We start from the raw sequence: 24,474 nt of genomic DNA, 5'->3' as shown, positions 1-24,474 counted from the left end.
TAACACACATAGCCTGGTTTGTCTTCTTCAGTAAAACAAGCTGAAGGCTTTGCAAGATTTCTGAATTTCATTCCTCATCACTGTGATGTTGAAAGACTTAAAACTAGGAACATATTTCAACTATGAACCTGGTGAAAGTGAATAATGTATATTTGTTAATTACTTAACCTAAATTGATTTGGGGTATTACAGGAGAAAGAGAGCATCTTTAGGATGTAGTTGAGAGCAGAGCTGAGAGGATTTGGTTGAGGATTGGATAGTAGTGGGAAGGAATGGATTAAAGGCAACTGGAGCTTTTCTTCAGCAGCTATAGTGGTCATGAGATGTTGCTATGACTATGAAGGAAAAACAAATTTGGGCATAGAAATCATATCAGGGAGTTCATTTCAAAAGTATAATATCTGAGATAATTATAGATGTTTAAGCAGAAATATAAAGCAATAAGGCAGTATTATTGAGTTCAGAAAGCTAGGGATAGGAGAAGACTAGAGATTTGAAAATCACATAAGGGAGGCTGGAGAGATCCCTAAGAGGCAGAGAGCATTTGGTGCTATTTTAGAGGACCTAAGCTCAGTTTCCAGTGACCATATGGCATTTTGCAGCTGCCCATAACTTCAGAGATCCACACCTTGTTCTCACCTCTACAGTCACAATAGATACATACATTGTACATACATACATGCAGGCAAACACCCATACATATAAAAATAAAGAAAATGAATCTAATTTTTAAAAGTCATATAAGCTTGGGACTGGGGAGATGGCTCAGTCAATACAGTGCTTGCCATATAAGCATGGGGACCTGAGTTCAAATCCTAGTACAGAGACTCCCCCCAACCCCCCCAAACCCCCCTCTCTCTCTACCTCTCTCTCTCCTCTCTCTCTCTCTCTCTCTCTCACACACACACACACACACACACACACACACACACAATTCTAAGTACAGAATGCTTTGCCTGTAATTCAAAGACTGGCACATAGGGGGAGGGAGGGAGGAGAGGAGAAGGGGAGGTGGGAGGAGAAAATTAGAGATCAGGAAGGTCGAGTTGGGGGAAGGACAGAGAGGGAGAGCAAGGAAAGAGATACCTTGATAGAGGGAGCCATTGTGGGGTTGATGAGAAACCTAGCATTAGAGAAATTTTCAGGAATCCACAAGGATGGCCCCAACTAAGAATCTAAGCAATAGTGAAGAGGAAACTTTAACTGCCCTTCCCCTATAATCAGATTGGTGACTACCTTAAATGCCATCATAGAGCTTTCTTCCAACAGCTGATGGAAGCAGAAGCAGAGATCCACAGCTAAGCACTGGGCTGAACTCCTGGAGTCCAGTTGTAGAGATGGAAGACTGATAACATGAGCAAAGGGGTCAAGACAATGCTGGGGAAACCCACGGAGACAGCTTACCTGAGCAAGTAGGAGCTTACAGACTCGAGACTGACAGCTAGAGAACATGTATAAGACTGAACTAGGCCTACAGAATGTGGGTGTCAGTTGGGGGGCAGCAGTCTGTGGGGCCTATGGCAGAGGAACCAGTGTTTATCTTTAGTGCATGAACTGGCTTTTGGAGCCCATTCACTATGGAGGGATACCTTGCTCAGCCTTGATACAGAGATGAGGTTCTTGTTCCTGCCCCAAATGATGTGACAGACTTTGATATTCTCCATGGTAGGCCTCACCCTCTCTGAGGAATGGATGTGGAGTGGGATGGGGAGTGGGAGGATGGGAGAGAGAAAGAATGGGCATTGTCATGGAAAATAAGATTGTTTAAAAAAAAAAAAACCCAGACTGGGAGGGTGGAGCCAGGAGGATCTCTGAGCCTTATGGCCAGTCTAATGGCCAGTCTAATGGAACCAGTGGCCTCTCCAGATTCAGCAAGAGACTCTGTCTCTAAAAAGGAATGTGGAAAACAATTAAGAAGGACACTGGACATCACCTCTGTTCTTTGCACTCATACATGTATTTCCACCACACATGCATGCACACACACCTGTAAACTCATGTGTACACACATACCACACATTTACATACAATATAGTGAGAGCTATGTAGCATTGTGAACATATCATCCATAGTTTCCTATTTCATTCTCATAACTTCTCTCTAAGAATTCTAAGCCATAACTGAGTGCTTTGATATTTAAGAAATATTAAAATCGGGTGTGACGTCCTAGCAGAGAAGGTGGTGTGAACCCCGTAGACACCAGACTATAGAGAAATCAGTAGGCTCCACACTTGGAGGCCTGATTTTGAGGTAAAGAATAATTTTGGATACTTGAATCCAGCAGGGTTTCTAAGTCTTCTGGGTTTGGTGTTTTCCGCAGTAGACAAGAAGGTTCTGTTGACTCTCTCTCACCTCTTCTATGAAGCTGACTGTGGAGGTGGGAACATCTGAACAAACACCTGGGGCTAAATCATGAGCACTGGAAGAAGACAGCCTGTTCCAAGAATTCTAATTTATACAAAGTAAACACCCTTTAAAACATGCTTCAGATAAGAAAAGAAAAAGAAAAAAATACAAATAGTGCAAATTCAGCTTTAAAGTTTGGAGTTGGAATTTTTAAAGTGGTGTAACTTCAGTGCTAAATCATATTGACAAACATTTATCTTTCTAACTTTTCTTTTTTTTCTTGTTTTTCAAGACAGGGTTTCTCTGTGGCTTTGGAGGCTGTCCTGGAACCAGCTCTTGTAGACCAGGCTGGTTTCGAATTCACAGAGATCCACCTGCCTCTGCCTCCCGAGTGCTGGGATTAAAGGCATGTGCTGTCACTGCCTGGCTTTAACCTTTTTTTTTATTTAATTTACATACACGTGAATTTCTCTCTGTGTGTATATGTATGAGTGTGCATGCTAGGGTGTCCATGGAGACAAAAAGATGGTGTCATACTCCCTGAACTCAGATCCTGTGCAAGTGCAACAAGTGCTCTTAGCCATTGGACCATTTCTTCCTTCTGACATTTGTTTCTGTCTGTTTCAAACCCTCTATTTACTTTAATAGATAAAATTATATCATTTACTTACACTAATGACTTCTGTATTGACAGTGTTCAAGTCAATTATTCTTCTATGGAACACTTGTGGTGGTAGAAACTGCTCATAAGGACTTTACAGTTCAGTGTGTGATAAAAGTTAAATTCATCAAAATGATTGATGACATAAACTGTGATGACATCCAACAGAGATTTTCTAGCATTCTCAAAAGGGGGTGAAGGATACATTCTTTTGAGAAGAAATGTGTTGAATATTTTTTTCAAAGATCCAGTCTAAACAAAGGACACAACTCATTGACCAAAACTCATTGTAATGGAGTGATCTAATGACCAGAGAGTCACTAAAAAGTGATCAAAGACTATGTTCTTGTCCCAAGTGTTTCCCTGATTACATGACAGTTGTGAAGATAAATAAGTTATCTCCCCACATATTTTGTTTTCTCTCATGTGGAACATGGGTGATCGTCATGTTTGTTCCCAGATGTCGAGATTTCTTAGCTCTTAGCAGCTAAGATTGAGATGTAGACTTTAAGAGTCAAGAGGATTTAAACAACCCTCAGTACCATTCTTACCTTTCACCTACTTGGAGAAGACATAGAATTTTAGTTGAGCCCAGGCATATTGGCTAAAAAAATACTACATTAGCTTCTTTTGCTGTAAGGTGATATAGTTAAAGCCCATGGGGTAGATTATGAATGATGGATGCTAATTATGTGCCATTTTGAAGCCAAAGTGGCTTTTCTTTGACATCATTCTACTGGGAATTTGCAACAATCAGAGTGATCTTGGAAGTTACATATTAAAGACTATGATTCCTTCTCTCTGAATATGGGCTTTTAAATATCAAACTTATATCATGTGATAGAAATATATACTATGTGACAGTTCTATGTTGGTTTGTCTACCTAGCTTTTAATGGTCAAGCCATCTACCTGGACCTGTCTGATTATTTTCTGCAGAAGTTCTTGGATAATCATTCAAGTTAGATACATTTTTATTTTTAAATTTCAGAATAGTATTCCACAGGATGGATGCATAATGTTTTAACTGTTCACACATAAAAGGGCACCTGGGTTGTTCCATATCATTGGTCTACTTACAATGAAGCATCTTTGAATAATTATGTGCCAGACTTTTGGTATGAAAGCACAAGTTTCCATTTCTATGTGTCAAATGGCCAAAACTGTAGTTACTGGTCCACATGGTAAGTATATGTATAGCTTAAAAAGAAATGGTCTGTGGTGATTTGAATAGTAATAGCCCAAGTAAGCTCATATATTTGAATTCCAGGTCTGCATTTAGTGGAACTATTTGAGAAGGATTAGGAGGTGTGGCCTTGCTGGAGGGGGGTGTCACTGGGGATGGGCTTTGATGTTTCAAAAGCCCATGACATTCCATTTAGCGCGCTCTCTCTCTATCTCTCTGTCTCTCTGTCTCTGTCTCTGTCTCTCTCTCTCTGTCTCTCTCTGTCTCTCTGTCTCTCTCTCTCTCTCTCTCTCTCTCTCTCTCTCTCTCTCTCTTTGCTTTATGGTTATCTCAACAGGTGAAGTTCTCAGCTACTGCTGCAGTGCCCTGCCTGCATGCCTGCCTGCCTGCCTACTGCCATGCTCCCCACCACAATGGTCATGGGCTTATCCTCCAAAATTTTAAGCAAGCCTCCAATTACTGGGAAACCAGCATAGGACTGTCCCAGACCCCTGAACATGGATGTCATTTTGGAGGTCTGGTTAATCTCCAGGGCCTCTAGTAGTGGATCAGTATTTATCCCTAGTAAATGCATGGACTTTGGGAGCCCATTTGGTGACTGCAGGGGAGGAGAGGAGGGAGAGGGAACTGGGATTGACATGTATAACAAGCTTGTTTCTAATTTAAATAAAAAAGAAAAGAAAAAATTCATTTATAAGTTGCTTTACATTTCTGACAGATTTTCTCATGGCAATGACAAGAAGATCTTTAAATAGGCAATATGATGAGATGGAATGGGCACACTCTGAGCTTGTCAAATTGGATTGGCAACATGGTTAACTCCAGTTCTCTAGCCTTTGACATCACCTATGAGGCATGGATACACACAGCTAGGATTTTGTGACTACATTTCCAGAGTACTGAAAGGGAGCCTCTCTGTATTAATGGTTCTCTTAGCTATTTTCTTTCAAGTAGATAGCATGGTTACTAAAAAGCTCCTATAACTCTATTTGATATGCCATAAACCACATACGGTTACTGGAATCTATGTTGTCTGCCAACTGGAATGTTTGATCCTAGAGCATTTTAAAGCTTCTTACCAAATGAATGCAGGACACACCTTTAGCATCCAGAGGAAGTGAAGTGCAGAGTCATAAACACACCATTCCCTGTTTAGCAGGTATGTTTCCCCATTAGACTAAAACATTTCAGTTCATTTTGCTTGCTTTAAATGATATTAACTAGATTACATTTGCAACCAAAAATGCATTTTTTTTTGTTCTTTTGCTCTGGGGTGTGGAATACAACACCATTACGGTCCTAACCTATATAAGAAAGAAATGGTATAGCTGTGACAATTGTCTTAGGTGTACAGTTCAGAAGCTTCTCACCTGAGTCCTGACAAGATGATGCTTGTTCTGGGGGGCCTAAGTACACAAATCATCTCCTTTGATGCATTATGTGGTAAAATGGTTGACATGGGCTCTCAGCATTCTAATACTCATTCATTCCTCCAAAACTTGTGGCCAAGTGTGGGTGGGGGGCAAATTAATTAGACATTTGAGCAGGTTATTTTCTGGTTCCATATTAGTAGTTTTACTTACTGGGTAAAATAGTATGATAATCCACAGAAACTCATAAAGTGTTGGATATTCTTCAGAAAGGACCAAATCATTGGTACAGTTTATTTAGAAATGAAAATTTCAAGAACCAATGGAGTTTAAAACTGCACTTAAATCACTATGAGATACACATTGTGGTCTGCATATTGTTTGTAAAACCAGAATATTTCCATAATTTCATAGTAGTCTGCGATGGCTATTGTCTTGTTAGCTGTAATGATCTCACTCCTTGGTATCCATGAAAATGATTGTTATTCAACAGTTACACAAACTTAGTGACATTTCTAGAAAATTGTCACTTTGTGCTCATAAAGCATAGTACTTAAGTCATTGGATTAAAGCATAAGCCTTGTATTAACTACTTCTGATGAGATACAGATCTGTAAAAGTCAGAGAGTGGGCACTTATGGCTCGAATGAAAACACAGTCAATTGTTAAGAAAAGCTGCAACATTTCTGCCTACAACGGTGTGAAAGGCAATAATTGAGAAGTGTACATTGACTACTTTTGTTCATTAAGACCTCTTGACTATCTTATTTCATTTTTATACATATATATTATGGTATTGAAGAGTGGAAAAGTCAGTCTAAGTACAAGAGAGCTCCCATAATAAGCATGACAAAAATTCTTTTTAAAAAGGATCTATTTTTATTTAACTGTATGTGTTTATGTGTGTGTCATATGTGTGTAGGTGATCAAAGAGGCCGGAAAAGGGAGTGTAGTTTATAGGCAGTTGTGAGCCAATTATTGTGGGTGCTGGGAACTGAACTCAGAGTCTCTGGAAGAGAAGGAAGTGTTGTTAACCACTGCACAATCTCTATAGGCTCCTGAAATAAAATTTCCAAACAAAGAAGTTTGACAAATTTTCCTTTCTTTAGCAATGCTCTTTCTTCTCATCAACTATGACTTTAGCCAAATCATATTTATACTTTTCCTTAGCTTTTTACAAGTTATTAACAATTCATATTCTATCTAAAATAAAAACCCAAATACTCTAGTTTTGATGAAGAAATCTAATCTTTATTTCTATGATGTTAGCACAATATACTCACACAATAGCTTTGATCTGTACTTAACAAAATACATTTATAGCACTTTACAAACTTTATCAGTTTGGAAAACATTGCATAACATTTTATTAAACACAATACTTCATATATATTATATATTCATAATTTTATTTACTTTAAAAAGATAAGTAACTCTCTTTATTCAATACTTGATTTTATCAATAAAGCACAGCATAACAAAAGAAGAAGTGCTCTCATTAGCAAATAAGATAAATAGAACACTAAGGAGAAATAACACCTGCTAGTCTGATTTGTTTTAAATTAAGGTACCAGTGGAATGTAAACAAATTTTTTGTAATTATTTATTTTTTATAAAAGATGCGTTATCAAATATACATGCAGAGGTCTGAATTCTAGTGTCTATCATATTTACTTAACAATGTGGTACAATTTGTTAAGTCATTAAAAACTGTAGCCTTTGGCACTTTGAGTAGAAAAAGAATATATCAATAGTATGTAAAGAACAAAAATTCAATGACTAGAGAAGTACTTTAAAATCTTTTTGTTAAGAAATAGGAAAGATTAGGAAATATCATACTGCACCTCAAATACTGCAGCTTGGTTTTTCTTCAGAGTACTAAAACCAGTCCACCCTTCCCTCTAGGAACTGGCCAGGCCAGCGGGGACATGGTGACGGTGGTGATGTAAGAAGTGGGGAAGGCAACATTTTACTCCCTCTTCCTTCTCTGAGAAGGGAATTGCCAGAAGGGTTACTGTTGAGTCTGTATTTTATTGCCAGAGTTTTCAATTCTGCTGGTTTAAGCTGATTTCCTGACACTTAGGCCCTTGCATGTGGAAGTTACTGATGGGATGAATGATCCTTCCTTGCTGGACAGCTGTTGTTCTCATTGAAGACTGCACTGAGTTCAGATCAACCAGCTCTGCTGTTTCTTTTTTATCCCCCTCTTGGCAATCATCAAGTGTACCCTATAATCCTTAAGATATGGCATAAATATGTTTAATACCAGATTCAAGGAACCAAATATTTCTCCATACTTTAAATATCTAACTTGGAAAATTACTTTGCAATATTTTGTTGGTATTCTTCTCACTACCAGTCATATGGTTTCCTTTGATTTAGGCTCAAGGCTTTTAATTTAATAGGCAGCCAAAACTTCCAATTGCACTCTAAGCACAAAAGCTGTGTCTAGTCTGATATTTTGAATATACACACTTTTAATTTATAATGTGAGACAATTTTATCAATGACATTTGCCTAGATTCTTACTCTTAGTGTCTCGTTCCAAATATGTCAGGGAAGAGAGTCAAGCTCACCCCACTGTGGCTTCAGTTTACTATAAAGATAATGCAAAAATGAAATGCACTGGAACAAAATGAAATTTTGTGATTACTTACTGACATCATAACCTATGTCATCAGGTTGGAGATATTTTGAACTTGACAGAAATGTCTGGCAATGGAACCCACAATCTCAACTTTTGGCTCAGATTTCTTGTTTATGACTTCACAGCAGTGTAGTTTGCACAAGGAATGTAAATAGCCATTTTTATTTTTTAAATAAAAGAATATATGTATAACCTCAAAACACTTAATAAACTAAGGAGTAGCCATAAAATGGAAAATATAATCACAGTAATTTCAAAATATTCTCTAAAACAATGTTTGAAGTATGCAAATGTATTCACTAAAAATACCAGAAATCAGTATTATCAATACTTAAAGAAAAAGCAGAAAAATGGTGCAGATAACTAGTTATTTCCTTTCACTGAAAACATTCCTACAGAGTTTCAGATGTTTAAAAAATGCATTTTTCAAAGAAATGCTCAGAACCTTTTTCAAAACATTTTTTTTTCAATGTGAGAGAGCCACTACAGGGAAGCCGAGGATGGCCTATTCTACCACATCTTCTGAATAAAGGAGCATTTCTCTGACGAGGGGTTGCACACCACTATTTCACAGCTAAGTAGAGTTTGAGAGTCTACAAGGTATATGCACTACAATAATCAGCACCTCCCAGACTGCGCTTCTGGTGCAGATTCAGCAACAATGAATAATATATAATACTGCATGGCCTCTGCTGTAGGGAAAGCCTGTGTGTTTGGGGTTCCCACAGCTAATTTAATGAAAAAAGAAATCAAAGTTGGCACATTCTGAAAGTTAAATACTATACATTGAAGGAAGCCACTTTGCCTTAATACTGCCCTCTGTGAAACCTCAGTGACAGGATTTTAAGAACTTTCAGGTGATGAAACTAATCCGGATCTTGCTTTGTGCTTTTCCCTTGGTGTAAAATTGCCACGATTTCTGTGTTAGTTCAGTGGGAGTTCCGGACTGATGGTGAACAATCTTGTTGGGCAAGAAGGCTTTCCCAAATCCTCCTAAACAAAACAAAACAAAACAAAAACAAACAAACCCCCGAACTAAAAAAAAAAAAAAAAAAAAAAAAAAGCACAGGTAGAATAAACGTGTGATCTTGAGGGTGGTGGTGGTCACCCATATGATGGCAGAAGGGCCATCGCTCAATCCTTATAAGCCCGCGTTGGGGAGGTTCCTTTGTAGAAGATGTTTCTGGTGTTTTCAGGGCTGTTGCTTCTTTCAGGGATCAAGATAATGTTGCCCTTCCTGCGCAGGGTGGAATCACGTGAGGAGGACACAGACAACGTCTCTGAGCCTATCTCGCTGCCCTCCACGGGGGTCACTCGAATGGTGGTGATGCCGTGGTGGTGGTGCTCGTTGCTGTCGATGTTGCTTCTCTTGCGATCTCCAGAACCAAAGCTGTCTTTGAGGGACTCACAGCTTTCCGAGTCCCTGTTGAGGTCGTTGAGCTCATAGGTTTGGCGCAGGCTACCCTTCTCTGGAGCTTTCCACTTCCAGGAGCCACTGCCTTCACCCTCGGTGGATGGGATCTGGATGATGGGCCTGTTGTTCTCGGGGTGGGCCTCCACCCGCACGATGCTGCCTGGCTCGTGGTCCGTCAGGGTTTTGTAGCGGATGGAGCCTGTGCAGGTGACCGTGCTACCCTCGGCATTCTTGGGGCTGCTCTGCAACACGCCCTGTTGTTTGGACATGGCGATGACCTGCATGATGCGTGGCTGGCTATTGCTCCGGTTACAGGCCACCGTCTTCTCTGCAGCTTTCAGCCACTTGGCCCTTGCAGAGCTACTCTTGGGAGAGGTGCTTATGTTTTCCTGGGTCTCCTCAGGGATGTGCACCAGTTGGGAGGAGCCAGGGCGGGACTGAATGGACACACGTGGCCCTCCAGGCATGCTATTGTTGCAGCCAGGGACAGTGCCAGGCTGGATCTTGAGGTACTGATTGCCTGGGACATGGTGGTCTCCATTCACTCCCACCCTCGAAGGTTCTGAGCTGGACCTCATTTCTATGGACCTGGGTGGAGACTGACCTTCGGGCTCAGTGTCCATGACCTGCAGGGACATCTTGCGACTCTCGTTCTTGCTCTTCCACTGGGTGAGGAGCTGCTTGGACCTGGCAGAGTCCATGGAGGCATGGATGCTCGCGTTTCTTCTAACGGGGTCTTCCACCGAGGGTGTGTTGGCTCTGGGCAGTGTGTTGCTGAAGGTCACCATGCTCTCCTTCCCCATGGGGCTCCGAGGAGTGATGATTTCTACGTCAGCGTTGGCCCTCTTGAGATTTGTTAAGGAGCTTGCATCCCTGTGATTTCGGTTGAGGATGCCCTCTGTGTGAGCAATTCCATCACTGCTGCTACCATTTTTAGCTGATAGAACCCTGCTGGGGTCTTGATTGAGGTCTGTCAGTGACCTGAGGGCATCTCTCTGCTGGAGCATACTGTCTTCACTAGGCAGAAAATTCCCCACAGCATACAGGCCCTGGTGTTCGAGGGAAAACAACAAACATCACACACTATAAGTCACCATTAATCACGTTTCCCTTAGAATGCCCAAGGGAGCACACAACTGAGGTAGGTACTCTGCATAAGCCCACAAACCAATAAAACAGTGAAGAAAGTGCAATTACTCCTGGGGGTAGCTTGTAACTATCTAGATCACGGAACTAATTGCTAAGAAATAGGTTTGATTCATTTCAGTCCCACCAGATGCTGTTGTCATACTCTGTGTGTTTTGAAAATAAAAGATAGACAATGAGAGAAATAAGGACATTTTTCTGCCTTCCAAAGCTATTCATTATTTATTTTTATTTTTTTTTTGGACTAGTAGCTTCTTTTTGAGTGACAGCCCAAGAGGCTTGAATGATTTATGTTCCCTTTCATTTTCAATCATACCTCCTGATGGCAAGCAGAGGAGCTGCACGAAATATAGAACAAGGGATCATTCATAAAAACACTGTGTGGGGTTTGAAAAATGAGAGCAGGGACATACATTGTTGCAAGTCACACTGCCTTCAGTCTTGCCTGTCTTCTTTAAACCTGACCCCTTCAAGTGGGAAAGTCGGATTAAATTATTGCTTTATACCAAATGTGGGGCAAATTTTATTTAATTTTGTCTTCATACTTAGTCCATCAATTTTTATTTGTTTTAGATTTTGAAAAGGTTAAATTTCAGTTTCATATCTGTTACCCTGGTTACAGATCTAATGCCTGCTGGATTTCCAGAGATCCTGAGTCTGTCTGTGAGCTAATTTCAATTGAAGGTGGCTGGGTCTACTTGTTAAGTCTAGGTAATGCAATTTCATGGTTTAAGTCTTTTATAGAATGCTTGACACTGAGGAGAAGCATGTGCTCAGGAATGACAATGTTCCAATTTCAGGGCACAAGGTGCAACTGGAATCAAATCAAATCTCTTTCCCTCTCTCCCTCCCTCCTTCCCCCCTCCCACTGCCTCTCCCTCACACCTTAAATAACTACAATGATACTTCTGTAAGTAATGCCCCTGGCTTCCAAAGTACTCGTGCCTCTTCTTTCCTTCAGACACAACTACTCAAATGCCCATTAATTCATCATGAACTCCTCAAATGCCTTTCTATCCAGCAATCTGTTAGCTTGATTATTTACATGGTCTACTAATGTGGTCACGATAAGTCCAGTCTTCCAAGTTATAAATTTGGTCATCATTTTTTATTCCAACACTTCCCCTTCCGTCCAATTGATATTCCAGATGTCTATCTCTTTGTTTGATAATCCCTTCCTCTTGAATGAGCTTTCTACTTTCTTTACCTTAAAATATTTCTAAACCATATCATATCTAGAAAGGCTTCCTGATGTTCCCTTGGCAATTTCCTATTCTCAAGGAACCACATTCTATTACCAAGCATGTTGTGACCATCTATGCTGGTGTTTGTCTTTACACTACGAGTGGGTGAAGGATTGTTTTCCTTTGCTTTATAGTGGATAACAATGAGTAGATATTGAATAATTAAGATGAATGATGAAAGGATGGATGCATGACTGAGTTCAATAGGCACTATGAGCTTCCTTATCATGCAGATACTCATCCTGAAGATATTTAACATGATTGAGAGTTTAAAAATGGTTAAAAATTCACTGTTAGTTGGAACATAGTTACATTCAGGAAAGTGCTACATTTGTGTTGTGAAAATTATAGCAACTTTCACTAAACCTTCACTATTCCTTTTACTTGCATTCACTTTCCTTATGTTCGAAATTTCAGTAAACATGGTATTTCTTTCTGTGTGCTTTCTTTAAGAATATAATATAACAATTGACAATTAACCGTGGCTCATAAGAAGAACTCATTAAATCATTTTATTGGAAGTAGAGTATAATTTGGATTAGAGTGAAGATGCAAGCTAAGATTTTCTCATGAATATAAAATACACCATGAGTAACTTATTATTGCACAAAATATTCTATACATGCCTTTCCACATTAAGCTGCACTTCACCAAGTATTAATAATGCTATTTACCAAATACAGGGCGATTCCTCCTCCTATTAAAAAGCCACAATAGACGTCGACTGGGTGGTTCTTATACTGAGTTATCCGTGTCAGCCCGCAGATGATTCCACAGATAATAAATGTGAAGACCAAGAGTGGTTTCAGGAGCTTGGATGAGTCAGTTAACGTGGAATTGAAGTACATCTTTAAAATAAAAGATGTGAGTTAAGTGTGCTTGGAAGGCCACTGTGTTTGAAAAGTCTAAGCAAGTGAGAAGCTCAACTCAAAAGCCTGGCTGATACACTTGACATACTTCCACCCATTCCCCTTGCCATGGCTAAGTTCTCAACATGCTAAGGATGGAAATGCATGGCAACATTCATAAAATAAACAGCAAAGCTCTTATTTAATCACAGGAAAGTTTGAAAAACAATGAAGGAATAGATTTAGCCTATATACCACACAATTTCAGTATGTTTGTCTCACAAAAGACTATTCAGGTGGTGTTGTCAATCAAACACAAGAACTCTTCATTGTGTAACACTTGTCAAATTGACAGCGACCTAGAACTCACTATGGTTACATAATTACTGAAAGCTGTGTCCCTGTCTCTGTTTTTGTACACTTACCTAATAAAAGCCCTTTGGTTTTGGTTTTTGTCACATTCATGCATCTCATAAATATCTTCCCACAAAGTATTGCATGAAAATGATCCAAGGTTAAGCAAGTATTATGACTCACTGGAAAAATTCTTTGATTCTACTTTTTTTTTAAAAGTAGCATCTGATAATTGCTTTAGATGCTATTGTATTAAAGAGAAGCAGAACTAAGTTATAATCTCATTAGTCATCTGGGGAAAACACTTATTCCTTGGCTTTTCTACGGGTCATAATTTAGCAAGGAGACCATTACTTACCGACACATATACGGCAGCAAAGGCAGCAAGGGTCGCGTGTTGGGACGGGAATGACTTTCTGTCAAAGGAAGACAACCAAATTATGCACTTTAGTTTAAATGGGCTGCCAGCCATCATCTAAAGAAGGCTGGGCAAGATGTTCAACTTAAGGCCACAAAGCAAGAAACCATAACCTTAATTTACATTTAGTTTACAGAGAAAGCCAGAGTGATTTACTACCCTCAGGAGCACTGCTGGTCTCCATGAATATTAGCAGGAATGTACTTTTTAGTAAAAATTAAAATGAAAGGAACTAGAAAATAAGTATGAGGTTGGCAAAGGGACGTGTGAGATGATGTCTGAAATGAGTTGGAAAACAACTATGTTTTGGTTACAATTATATCAATTCCTTGTTAAAGTTCATAAAATGTAGGGCTTTTGTGTGTGTGTGTGTGTGTGCGTGTGCGTGTGCGTGTGCGTGTGCGTGTGCGTGTGTGTGTGTGTGTGTGTGTGTGTGTGTGTGTGTGCTCCAAAAACAGTTTCATTACATTAAGTAATGAAATTATTTTCCTATACCAGGAGATCTTAATGTACTTTTAAATTCTAAGCTGTATGGAAAAGTCCTATTTTAACAAACTTTCTCTGCTTAGCCCAATTAAATGTGACTATCACTTCTTAAACAACACAACATTTTCTTAAGTTAAACAACTTAGGGAACAAGTTTCACTTGGAACACTGGTCAGTGGAACACACACAGAAAAGGGCACACAGAAAAAGGATTAGAAATTTCTTTCAATGGAATAAAAGCAAGGAAAAAAAGTCAGTTATACTATTGGTTTTCAAATTATTTAACACTTGCTATTCAACACAGGCAAGAAAATGTGGAAGTTTTGAGAAAGAATACAGGGCATAGTTCTTCAACATAGATGCAAAATTACTGAGTGGTCCATGGGAATTTGCTTTGTTGAAAAATCATCAATAATAAATCCAATTTTCATAATAATTATTTAGTGTTTTGCATCTCTCTAATTTTTTGAGCATCTCAGAAACTTTCTCTTGTCTTATGTTTATTTTACTTTGCTGACTGAAAACGACTTAATATATTAGTAGTTTCTTGTGTTTTCATGTCCTTAACTTTCTGAAATGTAAAGTCAGGAGCTGTTTAACATTTCTGTGTTCATTCAAATAAAAAAGATTCAACCACAACAAATGTTATACCTTTGCAAACTTGAGCAAAAGCAAAATTTACATAAGAGATGTAACACAGACTTTTGTATTTGACTTAAATGAGTACAATATACATATTGTCTGACTGCTATAATAAATGGATCATTAATATCCTAACCCAATTGTGATAGAATACAAAATATGGGTTCAGTAAAAGGAGACTTGCATTAAGAATGTGAAACTGAAATTTGGAGATAATAAGAGAAGTATTTTGAACAAGTCTCTATCAGATCTCTGTTTTATATCATTGAATTGATTGTTGCATTGAAAATATGAGTAAAATACAGATGACTGTGACTGAACATGGCATGTTTGGATGGTGCAATGATGCTGGACACAGGCATTGACATGGATTAGTTATAGAGTTCTGTTTTCAACCTGCCGCTGTTGATAACTGTGAGGTCAGATCCTGAACAAATATCTTCCACGATGTAGGAATTTTCTTTGCAGGATACATTCAGAGAGGTGTAGTTTGGCTTGCACACAGTCAGAAAGTATGGTGCCTGATATCCTGTGGATAGCTGTATGATATCTGTAATGAGAGCTGTGGAGCATAGCCCAAACACATGGACACCTAGAAGCAAAATGGAAAACACTGTTACAAAGTTGATGGCTAACGGTTGAGTGTACAATAGTGTCAAGCATGTTTATTGCACACTAATATGTTGAACTTATAATGTGCTGTCTTTTTCTCTAAGAGCATTTGAGAGGCAATATGGGAGATTTCTAAACATCTAAGTTGTTATTTAGGGGCAAAATAGTACAATGAGAATTTCCTGATTAGTAATATACTATAGTCACTCTTGTTAATTAGGTAAAATCTTTTATATATAAATATTTACTTTCAATTAAATGCTTCTGTGTGTAGGGCTGCACATCTGTTAGTACAGGTGCCTGCAGAGTACAGAAGAGAGTGTTGGAGTTACAGAGATGGAGTTATAGGCAGTGGTGAGTGGCCAGATGTGGGTGCTAGAAACTGAACTTAGGTCCTCTGCAAGAGCAGTGTGTATTCTTAACTTATGTGTCATACCTGCAGTGTCTAAAGTCAGTTCTTTACATGATTTACCATGGGTCAGTTGCCATCTATTTGGGGAAAGTTGATGAATGATTAGGAGGGGACAGAATATGAGAAATGTGACAGAATTAAAAATGGTCTATGTTAAAATATATGTTCAATATATTATTTGTTTTGTGATCATCTGAATTTACTCAGGGCTATCTGTGTGATCATGGATTTGAATGTGTTCATTGGAACCTGGTGGACTTGCAGCTAAGACAAAGACTGCACTCCCTCTAATCCATCGGCAGCTAAATAGTTCAGTAGTGTGGAAAACAGCTTTTAGGGAAGAGGAGGAGTTGACAGGGATGGGAAGGAGATAAAAGTGAATCAGGTGGTGAAAGTAGTCACTATGCCTTAAATGTATGCATAAAATCATCAAAGAACAATTTTAATAAAGTTACTTAAATTTGTAATAAATTGTACACAACAAAAATTTAAAAATAAGAATTTAAAAGTTCTGAGCATTTCTGAGTTGTTAGGACTCTTTTCTCACCTTGGTCTCTAATTCTAGGTGCAATTGTTAAACCCTACAGAATCCATTCTCATTCTTCATAAAGCACAGGGCTGATAAAAATGCTAACAGCAGTTACAGCCTGGGTAGCTGTGGGAGCTGCCTCATTTGGTGATGATGTTCTTATATTTCCTGCCAAATATTCAATTTTATATTCTTAAATTATGAATCCTCAGATTCTATGCTTGTTTGAAGACACTTGCTTGGCTCATCTTGTGAGCAGTTCCTTCTAAGATATAGGTGATTTAGAACTTGTCAGAGTACTTCCCAGGCTGTCTTGACTCCCTGCATTCATTCTGACTCCATTGTTTGAATACTAACTCATGAGACACCCACAAAAATCATTCTGAGAGGCATTCCTTCACTACCTCCAGTCCAAGAGGGCTGCATTGCACTAATTTTCAGTTTTCTTCTCTAGTGGTTGTCCTCTAATCCTTACAGCATCATCAGTTCCTCTTCCAATTACACTAGAGATTCATTTCAAGAGAAGCTTCTCTGCATTCCAGTTCCTAGATGCACACATAGGGTCTATTCTTTTTTAACATCTTTATGTGTAGGTTTGTGAGTATGCATATTAGTGTGACAATATCATAGGGAACAGCGGGGAGGTGTCAGATCCCTCAGAACTGGAGTTTCAGTCAGTTGTAAACTGCCTAAGGTGGGTTCTGTCTGGGAGCCAAACTCCAGTCCTTTGGAAGAGCAGCACTCTATTGAGACACCTCTCCAGCTCCCTTAGGATTCATTATTAACATGATGTAGATAGATCACAGTGTGTTGGAAACAAAGAGCAGGTAGTGTGATCTGAGATTTGTGTGGTCCAGGTAAAGATTGAATCAGAAGGGAGTCAACTTATTTTACCTTCAGAAAATGAAAATGATACTCTGTTGGCCCAGGGAAGATGAGGCTGTTGACAGCATTTCAGAGTTTACGCTTCTTCTTTGTCCATAGCATTCTATTCTATTATGGCAACATTTCTTTGAGTTCAGCTTTATTTCTTGGGGTTCTATTTCCTTGCCTCAAATGTTGTTAATGGGGCAACTGTTTTATTATAACTGTATCAATATAATGGTAAGAAGATATCTTCAGCTGGAAGGTGGTGGCACTTGGGAGGCTGAGGCAGGCATATCTCTGTGAGTTCGAGGCCATCCTGATCTACAGAGTGAGTTCCAGGACAGGCTTCAAAGCTACACAGAGAAACCCTGTCTTGAAAAGCAAAGCAAAACAATGAAGAAATCGTCAAAGAGCATGATTCAAAGGGGATGATTCAGAGCCAGTCAAGGGAGAGAAAATTTCATGTGATTATTTATGAGGTACTATCATAAGCTACCAATTCCTTTATGCTGACATGCTATACACATAAATAACATTATATTGACTTACTGGGATGAATATAAAACACTCAGGTTGCTGTCTGGTACTGTAGATGACCATTTAAATCAGTGACAAAAAGTAAAAAAGGTGTCTGTGACTCACACTACATTAAGCTAGTCCCATGCTAATTTGATTTAGGATTTAGTATGATTTGGATATTTGCTTTGTCAGACCTGTAGTTTTCTTATAGATTCATTAAAAAATGTAAAGTGAGTGTTGGGGATAAGAAATAATAACCAGCATGCAGCAGTCTAGGGTGACATTTCCATGTACAGTGATTTCTGGATGAACCCACTAAGAAACAGACTCACTTATGTGAATAAATTAATTTCTGAAGCATTTTCAATTAATAATAGCTTGTTGACATTTATTTTCCATTTAAAAAAACAAAAGAAAACAAAATGGAGTATGGTGCCACTCACCTGTTATCCTAGCACTTTGGAGGTAGAAGCAGGGGGCTTGGGAATTCAAGGCCAACCTCAGCAACATAGTTAGTTTGAGGCCAACCAGGACTACATGGAACTTGCCCTTACTCTTTCCTTCTCCCCCAGGAAAAAATAAAAACCTAAAACATACACTTTGTGTAACTACTTTAAAGTAAATTTATGCTTCAACTGGAGTTTGGCATAATGCCCTGAAATGTGTGGTGTGCTAGCTCACAAAACCAAGGCCATGACTCTAAATAACACATTTTCGACAGAGATCCTAGATTCTGTTTTTTAAAAAAACGGCTTCCTGTATAACGTAAAACTCATCACACACTGAACATATACATCTAAATTACAGCTTTAAGGGTTTAATATCTGTAATTAGACATTGTATTTCTGTGCAGAAAAGCATTTCCTTTCTTTTTGGCTCCTTACACCCACCAACAAATCTGACGGCTCTTCTGAGAAAGGAGTTGAAGTTGCAGCCCCCAGCATTGATGTTGGGTTCCAGTCCAGCTCCATTTCTTCTTTTGGAAAGGCAGCAGTATAGAATCCCTTCTCCCACCATGATCTGCAAAGGTCACATGGTGTCAGCAAGAGTGTCACTATACCTACACCTAACAAGTATAAACTATGCGCCATCCTTTCACACATTGCCAATTCAACAAAGAGAAGATGAATTTTTCTCAGCACTTCAGAAATGTAAGCAATTTATTCTGAGAATTAAATAAGCAGTGAGAAATAAGCAATGTGGCATCGTGAAGAAGTCTGGCTGTATCTTGTTTATTCCTGTGCATTGGTCAAAGGTGTGAGAATATCTCAGAATTTCAATTTGATTACAACAATCAGCCGTTGGCATTTTGAGCATGGCACCCAGTGATTCTGTTCTAACTTTGAGAATCTTGACATCAATCCTAGATACCTTAGAAGAATCAAGTAAGTATAGCATTAGGATCAGGAACATTTAACAAACAAATTTGCTTAACAAAACAATTGTTAATTTAGCAGAAGGAAAAATGTGGGGAAAGCATGTTTAGGTAGTACTATTGAATGTAGCCATTCCACAGATATTTCTGTAGGGATGGAACTATATCTTCTGTTAGTTAATATAGTAAGGGCCACTCATATGTAGCTGCTAAGTACTCAAAAATGTAGGCACTGCAAATGATTTGAGTATTTAATGTTAATTGTGCTATATTAAAGATTTTTAACTTAATTTAGACTTTAAAAAGCCCCATAATGGATGGCTATCTATTGGAGAATGCAGATGACAAGAGATTCTAGAAAAGCTGGTAGCCTTTCTGAGGGATAGTCTTTCAGAGTGCATGTTCACAGTAGATGAAGAACCACACTGAAGTAAAGGAGTATTTTAAGCTATAAATAATGGATTTTGCTGTGGGACTTTAAGAAGTACAACATTAGCAAAGGAATTCCATATTATTTAGGTGTGCTTTCATTCAAGAACTTTTTTTTCTTTTTAATTTTCTTACCCTAACATGAATTTCATCACCCTCTATAATGCTTCCTTGGTACTGTGTCTTTTCCTTTGAGTAGCTCTTTGAATTGCATAATACACATTCACTTTACAGTCTCTCCTTTGATTAGGAACTCCCAAGAGAAGAATCACTTCTTAGTCATTCTCATTTTTACATGGGATTTGTGTTGATGATTTTTACTTTGCTAACTACTGGAGAAATCTGAGTTGCTGCTTATTATATATAATACACGCAAGATTTGAATTTATGACTTTTATTTATCAAAAAGATTTCAAATATTTGAGAGTATTATCCCTAATAAATTTGTGTCATATTAGGTAGTGGTTTCATAAATGTGTGGAGTTGAGGGTTTCAAGAGATTAATAGTCCCTCAGATATAGCAGATCATATCACTGTAATGATTATGAATATACTCAGGATTGAACAATGGTTAACGTTAGATGTTTCTGGGTGAGCGTCTAAGCTCTCATTAAAATCTTTTATTTGTTTTATAAAATGCTTAAAATTATAACTCTCAGCTATATTTAGCTATACATGTGATGTTGTATGCATATAATTGTAATGACTCAATTTGTACACAAGTTTTTCATATAGTGTTCTTCAATGAACTCTGAAGATAAGGCAAACAAATATCACATTGATAACTCTTTTACAGTTACTCAGTACAGAAATAGTAGAGAGGAATTTATCTCATTTTTCAATGCTGAATGAACTATTTATGCTTTTTGACTAATGTTTTCAGACAGTGTTACTTCAAATTAGACCTGGAAATACCCCAGGCTCTCTATTCTGTGTAGCCCCTCCCCTCACACCAGGGGGCTCTAAAAACCTAGCCCAAACAAGTTAGAGCTTCTTTTCTTCCCCAGAAGATCCAAATTTTGTAATAAGTTTATTCAGCTACAAAGATGAGAAGAAAATCAGTATCTTTGATGGTCAAAGATGAGAGTCTGTTAATTTTCACTCTTAGGATATGGGAAGGATGTAGGAGTTAGGGAAGTAATTTTTGTAGTGAGGTTACAATGACTCTACATGCCATGGAATCAATGTTGAAAAGAGCTCTTATTTATGTGAAAGGCCTGAAAATTAGAAAGAACAACGTAATCAGAACAAATCCAGTAGAATTCTATATATGTGGAGAGAGAGAGGTGTCAGATACTATCATATGTCAACAATTACACAGTTCATCTCAATACTGAGTTATTTACTCAAGGCCTATGAAACCGCTGTGGAAGGAAAGAAGTCACTGATGCCTTGGAAGTCTCCAAGGGATGGTGGTCCATCCTCAAACACAAATAGTTCCTGATTTGCTTCTCTTTACATTAAGAGGCACATGGCAGGATGGAGGCCCTACAGACATGCCCCCATGGAAGGAGGTGGCCCTGGGCTCCTCTTGTCTGCTCTGTGGAAGGACAAGGTGGTATATCTCCACTGATTTCTTAGGTCTTCAAACACCAATGTCCTAGGAAGCATCCCTAACTTGTATATTGAGACTTTGTGATGTGTCCCAAGGGATTCAAAAGAAATAAGAATTCTACGATGAGGGCAAGTTCATTGTTCCCAACATATGAAACAATGTCAGGAGAGGAAGCATCATATGATAATTGTTCCTGATAGGGTACATTGAAATCAGATATTTTGCAAGTGACTGGGTGTTTATTCACTCGTAGCTTAGTGAATAAACACTTTTGTGACTATAAAATGTGAATTATTCAAATTATTGCATATAAAGAGTCTTTTTGCCAGAGTCATACCTAATAGCCAAGTAATACTTTATGCATTTTATTACAGACACATTGATTAAATCCATGTACTGTACTCTGACTAAGAAATGTTTTCTGATATGATAGGTTTAAAGCAAATATACTTTTTCTGCTATCGCCAAATGACTAAGCAAAATGGCAGGAATCTGTTACTATTTGAAGAAATGTAATATATTAAAAAGCTCTCTCTACTTCCAAGTACATCATAAATACTTCTAATTGGATACTGAATTCATTGGAACTCAAATACCATTAATTCACAAAGTGACTAAATCAGACTTCAATTATTTTATCCAAATAGTTTATTAAATGTATTTATAATATAAATAGCATGTTATTATTTACTTAGGGGTGGTACTTTGAATACAGGGTCGTGGTTACTCAAGTAAAGAGTTTAGAAAGTCTACAAAGAAGCCTTTTAAAAATTGCTGATGTACCAAAACTAAAAAGGTCAGTGCATCAGAGAGTCTTATGAAAGACCCATTTAAGTGTCCTTTTAATTTAATAACACTTGTTCACCATTCATGAGTGTAATTAAAGAGCTAGAGATGAGCAAAGGCTCCTCTGGCATAAGAAAACAATGCCACCCTGGAAACATGGTTCTTGACCTGTAGGCTAGTAATGTGGGAGCAGAAGAAACGGCAGCAGGGTTTGCTCACCTTATTTATTAAAGATTTACTTAAAACATGCTATTTGTGATGTGTAGCAACACACTAAAACAACTGTTTAGAAACTAAATACCAAGGAAATAAAACTGCCAATTGTGGTGATTCTTGCTTGTATAAATAAAGCCTTCTTTATGTCAGAGTGTTATAATAAAGTGTGTGGGGATCCTTGCTGGATTCCATGGCAGGTATGGGTGACCAAGATGGGGAACAGACATTCCAGGACATCAGAGCTTAGTGAGAAGTTTTATTAGAAAGCATGGGAGGGGGAAGGAAAGATAAAAGTGGTAAAGAGGCACAGAGACAGAGAAACTACAGAAGAGAAGAGGGAGACAAGAAAAGTCCTGTCTGCCTCAGGGGAATAGCAGGAAACTGGGCAAGAGAACAGAAGTGGGTGGAACCTTTCTTTTAAAGATCCAGGGTAAATACACCTGCCATGCACAGGTGGATGAGAGGTGTGGCCAGGTTTGCCTGGATCACAACACAGAGAATGGAGCTTGCCACTATCTAGGCCTGGCATATCTAGCTAACCATAGTCAATGAACAAGTAGGCAAATGAACTGATTAGATAATTTTCAAAAAGAGAAACATAGGTGGTTAACAACTATTTTTAAAGTGCTCGGTATTCCCAGCTATCAGAAATATGAAAATTAAAATTACCTTAAAATACTATTTTTCCTTAGTCAGAGTGGCTATCAGCAATAAATGTGACAAGAAATATTTATTAGAGAAGATGTGGAGAGAGGGAAGCCTTATTTGCTGTTGGTGGAGGCAAAAAAAAAATACAGCCATTGTGGAAGTCATTTGGCGATTTCTCATAATAAAAATTAGAACCACAATATGACTCTAATGTTTATTTCTGGGCATATATCCAGAGAAATCCATACCATACCCTAGAGATACTTGTACACTAGTATTTATTGCTGCTTTTTCACTATAATGAAAAATCAGAATCAGCTTAGTCGTCCATCAACAGGTGAATGGATATTGAAAAGTTATATGTACATAAAATGGAATATTATTCAGCTCTAAAGAAACATACATTCACAAAGTTTGTAGGTAAATAAATGAACTTAGAATTACAACATTAAGCAATGTCACACATTCTGAGAAAGTAAAACCACACGCTTTCCCTCACATGAAGAATCTAGTTAGTAACACCTGCGCATAAGTAAACAAATGTGCTTTTGGTACAGTATGTCATGCAGTAAAGAGAGCAAAGAAAGTTAAATACCAGGGGGTGAGGACTGACTGAATGCAGACAATGAAAATGCATTCATTATGAAAGAGGATATAACGATTGTTGTTTCGTTCTAACTAGAAAACAGAGTATTTCTGGGTTATGAAAACAAACAACAACAACAAAACAAGAAGAAACTCACTGAGCTGTATAGTCTTTAGTGTGTATAATTTTAGCATGAGATTTTCTTTTTGCAACATTTTTATAGTAAAGTTTAAAACTAAAAACAACTATGTTTTAATTCACTTCTGGTAGATTGGGGCATTTTTTAATGTACATGTTTTTAAAATGCACATTCCTGTTGTGAATCTGAAGGATCTCATTCTGTATGTCTATCTATCTATCCATGCGCAGACGTGTGTGTGTGTGTGTGTGTGTGTGTGTGTGTGTGTGTGTGTGTGTAGCAAGTATGCATGTATGACCAGAAGGTGAGTTTGAGCTCTTTACAGTTGGTATGCTTATATCAGCATAAAGTACTAATTTAGTAAAACTGAACCTATAAATGTTATTAAAATAATTTTTGAGGAGGGAATCTGATGCGTATATAATTGTTTATTTTCAACTTTCTGGAATTCGAATAGTAAACCAACACATGAGAACTAGATCAATTAAAAGTATACCAGCAATATAATAGTTTACATTAAGAAGAATTGTCTAATTAGAAAATCTTTTCTCATAATGATATATAAAATTAAACATCATTTTGGAAATTGTGTAAATTTTTTAAAACTTTAAATGCCAACATTTTTAAGCAATCAACTACATGATAATTTCAATATATGCAATATATTCCAAAGACAAGATTTTCCCAGTCCAATGGGTTAGAGTTCGTCTATCTGTCTATCTATCTATCTATCTATCTATCTATCTATCTATCTATCACACTTGCTAGCTACACAAACTGGATCATCTTTTGTTCTCTGGGACTAAACAATAAAATTGGGGGTCAATTCTTACCGTAATTGCAGGTCCAGCAAAAGCCAAGCTAAGCAACATGAGGAATGGGATGGCCTCCTGGGTTGGCTCAATGTACGGCATGCTAAGACTCCGGTCATAGCAGCTGAATCCAGAGTGCACAGGTTTGAAGACATCTGTGAGTTCCAGGAAATAGAGGCTAACCACAGATGATGCCAATATTGGTAACTGAGGGTGAAAGACACAGGA

At 38.1% G+C, this 24,474-nt stretch overlaps 1 protein-coding gene across 2 annotated transcripts in view; it reads right to left on the bottom strand.

Moving 5' to 3' along the window:
* Positions 1-9,343: 9,343 nt before the first annotated feature.
* The window catches only part of Plppr4 (phospholipid phosphatase related 4), a 34,959-nt gene continuing 19,828 nt past the window's right edge, over positions 9,344-24,474 (bottom strand). Inside the window, exons 2-7 of one of the 2 annotated variants that reach the window (XM_027395598.2) lie at positions 24,268-24,453; positions 18,591-18,720; positions 15,158-15,353; positions 13,574-13,631; positions 12,688-12,861; positions 9,344-10,672 (exon numbers count right to left, since the gene is read on the bottom strand). In XM_027395598.2, the coding sequence (XP_027251399.1) occupies positions 9,344-10,672; positions 12,688-12,861; positions 13,574-13,631; positions 15,158-15,353; positions 18,591-18,720; positions 24,268-24,453 (2,073 nt within the window). The remainder of the gene's footprint in view (positions 10,673-12,687; positions 12,862-13,573; positions 13,632-15,157; positions 15,354-18,590; positions 18,721-24,267; positions 24,454-24,474) is intronic. The other variant, XM_035452033.1, reaches the window with a different exon arrangement.

Source organism: Cricetulus griseus (genome assembly GCF_003668045.3).
Source record: "Cricetulus griseus strain 17A/GY chromosome 1 unlocalized genomic scaffold, alternate assembly CriGri-PICRH-1.0 chr1_0, whole genome shotgun sequence".
NCBI classification, from domain to species: Eukaryota; Metazoa; Chordata; class Mammalia; order Rodentia; family Cricetidae; genus Cricetulus; species Cricetulus griseus.
The sequence above is the reverse complement of the archived record's forward strand: the minus strand, read 5'-3'. Positions and strand labels throughout refer to the sequence as shown.